This window comes from Cricetulus griseus, chromosome 4, assembly GCF_003668045.3.
Source record: "Cricetulus griseus strain 17A/GY chromosome 4, alternate assembly CriGri-PICRH-1.0, whole genome shotgun sequence".
In the NCBI taxonomy this organism is placed as follows: domain Eukaryota; kingdom Metazoa; phylum Chordata; class Mammalia; order Rodentia; family Cricetidae; genus Cricetulus; species Cricetulus griseus.
This window is the reverse complement of record NC_048597.1, coordinates 68,916,744-68,921,843: the sequence shown is the minus strand read 5'-3', so window position 1 is coordinate 68,921,843 and position 5,100 is coordinate 68,916,744. Positions and strand designations below refer to the sequence as shown.

Genomic DNA, 5,100 nt, shown 5'->3' with positions numbered 1-5,100 from the left:
TAAGACAAGAAAAGGAGATCAAAGGGATACAAATTGGAAAGGAAGAAATCGAACTTGCACTATTTGCAGATGATATGATCGTCTACATAAGTGACCTGGAAAACTCTACCAGGGAACACATACAGCTGATAAACACCTTCAGCAAAGCAGTAGGATACAAAATTAACTCAAAAGAATCAGTAGCCCTACTATACACAGATGATAAATCCAATGAGAAAGAAATCAGAGAAACATCACCCTTCACAATATCCACAAGCAACATAAAATATCTTGGGGTAACACTAACCAAAAAAGTGACAGACCTGTACAGTAAGAACATTGAGTCTTTAAAGAAAGAAATTAAAGAAGATACCCAAAACTGGAAAGATCTTCCATGCTCTTGGATAGGTAGAATCAACATAGTAAAAATGTCAATCTTGCCAAAGTAATCTACAGTTTCAACGCAATCCCCATCAATATCCCAACACAGTTCTTCACAGACCTTGAAATAACAATATCCAACTTTATATGGAAAAAAAACAGGATACCCAAAACAACTCTGTACAATAAAGGATCTTCTGGAGGCATCACCATCCCCGACTTCAAGCTCTAATATAAAGCCATAGTTCTGCAAACAGCTTGGTATTGGCACAAAAATAGACAGATAGACCAATGGAATTGAATTGAAAACCCTGATATTATCCCACACCCCCATGAGCACCTTATTTTTTGACAAAGATGCTAAGTCTATACAATGGAAAAAAGAAAGCGTCTTCAACAAATGGTGCTGGTACAACTGGATTCAGACATGCAGAAGATTGCAGATAGATCCATGTCTGTCACCATGCACAAAACTTAAGTGCAAATGGATCAAAGATCTCAACATAAATCCAGCCACACTGAACCTTCTAGAGGAGAAAGTGGGAGATACCCTTGAATGAATTGACACAGGAGATCACTTCCTGAACATTACATCAGTAGCACAGACATTAAGATCTGCAATTAATAAATGGGACCTCCTGAAACTGAGAAGCTTCTGTAAGTCAAAGGACACACTCAGTAAGACAAAATGACAGCCCAAAGAATGGGAAAAGATATTCAACAACCCCACATCTGACAGAGGGCTGATTTCCAAAATATACAATGAACTCAAGAGTGCAAACTTGTAAGACTACTTTGGAAATCAGTAGGGCGGTTGCTCAGAAAAATGGGAATCAGTCTACCTCAAGATACAGCAATTCCTCTCTTGTGCATTTACCCAAATAATACACGCCCATACAACAAGGACATATGTTCACCCATGTTCATAGTAGCATTGTTTGTAATAGCCAGAACCTCGAAGCAACCTAGATGTCCCTAAACTGAAGATTGGATAGAGAAAAGTGGTACATATATACAGTGGAGTACTACTCAGCAGAAAAAAAGCAATGGAATCTTGAAGTTCACAGGCAAATGGATGAAACTAGAAGAAACTATCCTGAGTGAGATAACCCAGTCACAAAAAGACAAACATGGTATTACGCACTCATATATGAATTTTAGACATAGAGCAAATGATTACTAGCCTACAATCCTCTTCACCAACAAAACTAGGAAACAAGAAGGACTCTAAGGGGAAAATGCATGGACCCTAGGAATGGGAAGGGGCAAGAACTCCTGAGCTAATTGGGAGCATGACAGTAAGGGAGAGCGAGCTGCCAGAATGAGAGGAGGAGAAGAGGAGAGGAGAGGAGGAAATGGAGCAGCAGAAATACTGAGTTGGGGGGAGAATAGAGGAGAGCAGGATGAGAGATACCATAACAGAGGGAGCCATTATAAGTCCAAGGAGATATCTGGCACTAGGGAGATTTCCAGAGACCTACAAGGATGATACGAACTGACAATCTAGGTGATGATGGAAAGGATAACCTAAATTCCCTTCCCCTATAATGAGACAGATGACTACTTTTTATGCTATCCCAGAGCCCTCATCCAGTGGCTGATGGAAGCAGAGGCAGATACCCACAGATATACACTGAACTGAACTCTGGAACTTAGTTGCAGAGAGGGAGGAATGAAGATCAAAGGGGTCAGTACCAGGCTGGCGAAACCCACAGAAACAGCTGGCCTGTACATGGGGGAGCACATGGACACCAGACTGTCTCAGAGGCCAGTACAGGACTAATCTAGACCCCTGAACATGGATGTCAATTAGGAGGCCTCTGCACTCTAGGGGTTCCCTGGTAATGGATTAGTATTTTTCCCTGGTATAAGAAGGGACTTTGAAAGCCCATCCCACATGAAGGGATACACTCTCAGCCTGGACAAATGGGGGAGGGTGTAGGGCCTGCCCAGTATGATGTGTTGGACTTTGGGGAGCCCCCATGGAGGGCCCTACTCTGCCTTGGGACTAGAGGGTGAATGGGGTGGGGGGTAGGTTGGAGGTAGGGAGAGATAGGTGGGGGAGAGGAGGGAGAGGGAGAAGGGATTGATATGTGAAACAAGCTTGTTCCTAATTAGAACTAATAAAAAATTACAAAAAAGGATAATACCACATGTATATGATAAATATTCGGCTGAGAGATAATTATAGTTATTTATGAGGTACAATGTGATATTTCACACATGTACACATTGTATATTGGTAGAATTGAGGTAATTAGCCAATTTATACCTGAAACTTTTTACTTCCTTGAAATAGTACATTCAATATCCTCTCTTCTGAGATATAGGAGTCATTACATTTAACTATATTTATTCAACTGCAGCACAGCATACCAGAAACTATTCTGGCTAACACAAAGAGTATTCAGTAAAAGGTGTAGGGGGAACGCTTCACCTGTATTATATTTCAATTTGGCCCGGTAGGAGGGTTGATAAATCCCATAATTTATCAATTTTTATGCAATTGGCTAAACATACTGTTCCATAAGGACTGCATTAATTTATACTTCATGCAACTGTGTATAATAGTTCTCCATACTTACACTCACAAACTCATTTCATAAACATTCTTTTTGAAAACTAATATATTCTACCTTGGGTGAGGTAGTACTTCACTGTGGTTAATTTTGATGTTCTTAAAACATTTCATGACTGACATTTCTCTATTTTCCTACATAGGAGACACTAGCATCATTTGATTATTGGTCAAACAAATGGGAACAGTTCAAACTGCAATATGTTGTAAATATTCAATATACATGGACTTTTAATAATGAAAAGAATGAAAGCAAAATACGTGAGCAAAGCAATTAATTCATGTTAATTCTGTAGAAACAATGTCCATGTTAGCATAAATAGTATCATTTTACAATAATGTTTGTACACTCATAAGGTATGATGTGTCATATTATGTTAGGATAGTAATGCATTGTAAAATTTCTGTTACTAATATCATTGACTCTAATGTTATTTAATTAAACCTGTGAATAATTGTGCTAGTATGTAATAATGAACATAGTACTTAATCTTAACTAGTAATAAATCACCAGAAAGATACAACTGATGTGTCACACATTATATTTCCAATAGGTAGCAGTACTCTAACAATCTCCAAGGGAATCAAAATATGAGTAGAGAAGAAATGATCAATGTTTAGTGGAATAGAATGTCCCAAAGACTCTTGTCATGGCCCCCAGGACTTCCTTATTTCTCAGGCTGTAGATGATGGGGTTGAGCATGGGAGTGAGGATAGTGTAGAAGACAGCCAGAATCTTATCTTCTGCAGGCGAACGGAGACTCCTAGGTCGCAGATAAGTGTAGACAAAAGGTGCATAGTAAAATGTCACCACAGTTAAGTGAGTTGAACATGTGGTGAAGGCCTTTTTCTTTCCCTCTTTTGATTGCATATGGAAGACAGCAAAAAGGACCCTTCCATAGGAAGCTGTGATGCCAAGGAAAGGAAATAAGAGAAACAGGCTTGTGCTCACAAACACCATGTACTCATAAACCCAAGTGTCCATACAGGCCAGAGCCAACATGGCTGGGACATCACAGAAGAAATGGTTGATGGACCTAGAATGGCAGTAAGGAATGTGAAGGGCATAGGCTGTATGTGCTAAAGAGTTGATGGAGCCCAGTGTCCAGGATCCTATGATCATCTTCAGACACATCATTTTGCTCATGCGAACAGGATAATGAAGAGGGTGGCAGATGGCCACAAAACGATCATAGGCCATGGAGGCCAGAAGCAAGCCCTCAGAACCTGCCATGGTCAGAAAGAAAAAGGATTGTACTCCACAGCCCAGAACGGTAATGCTTTTCTGGCCAGAGAGGAAGTTGAATGCCATCTTGGGAACAGTGGTAGAAATGTACATCAGGTCCATGAGAGAGAGCTGACTGAGAAGAATGTACATGGGGGTGTGCAGCCTGGGATCCACACGAATGAGGTAGATCATTGTTGAGTTGCCAACCAAGGCCAGAGAGAAGACAAAGGTGATGAGCAGCAAAAGCAGAAGGCCTGTCTGGTTTTGTGGAAACAACCCTAACAAAGTGAAATCACTTGAGCTCTGATTCCATTTCTCCATGAAAATTAATTGCTTTCTCTTTCTTGGAAAAGTAATCTGAAAGTAAAATACACTTTTATCATATGATATAAGTCAGACAGGAGGGCAAAGAAGAAGTGGCCTGTAATGAATGCTTGAACTGGATTGCTCTTCCTACAGCACCATTCTTATGTTGAAATCTGAGCTGAATGTTTCCTCCCCCTTGTCTCTGGCCAAGTTCTCAATTCAGAGATATCTCTATAGTCATTTTAAAATCAAGAGTGTCAATGTGAGTAAGATAGCTCACACATTTCCTCATTGATAACTCCATGCAAGGCCATTACTCAAGATCATCAACCTTCCTTGAAAAACTAAGAAAGCCTCTATCTTCTGCATCACTTCCTTCCTGCCCTCTTCCCATAACTGGCCATACAGCAGATATAGCCAACAGATCTGCTCCTTGGTGCTCTGCCTCTCAAACTCTCCAGTGAATCTTTGCCTTTGATGAAAATGTTCTCCACTCCCCATTCACTATACTGGAACTAAAAGGTTTTCTGTGTGCTCAGATCCACACAGATGATAAGATGGTATTTGTGTGTACTCACTCCCATAATGGATGCTTTGGTTTATGTAAATATTATAGCTGTCAATTGAA

General features: G+C 40.2%; 1 protein-coding gene across 1 annotated transcript; it reads right to left on the bottom strand.

Annotated features, from left to right (window-relative positions):
- Nucleotides 1-3,548: 3,548 nt before the first annotated feature.
- On the bottom strand, nt 3,549-4,487 carry LOC100763925 (olfactory receptor 2L13). The gene has a single exon (XM_027413279.2). The coding sequence runs from the start codon at nt 4,485-4,487 to the stop codon at nt 3,549-3,551; it is 939 nt and encodes a 312-aa protein (XP_027269080.1).
- Between the last annotated feature and the right edge of the window lie 613 nt (nt 4,488-5,100).

Bases quoted from the DNA above. Each gene is read 5' to 3' on its own strand.
- LOC100763925 (XM_027413279.2), bottom strand. From the start codon at position 4,487: ATGGAGAAATGGAATCAGAGCTCAAGTGATTTCACTTTGTTAGGGTTG.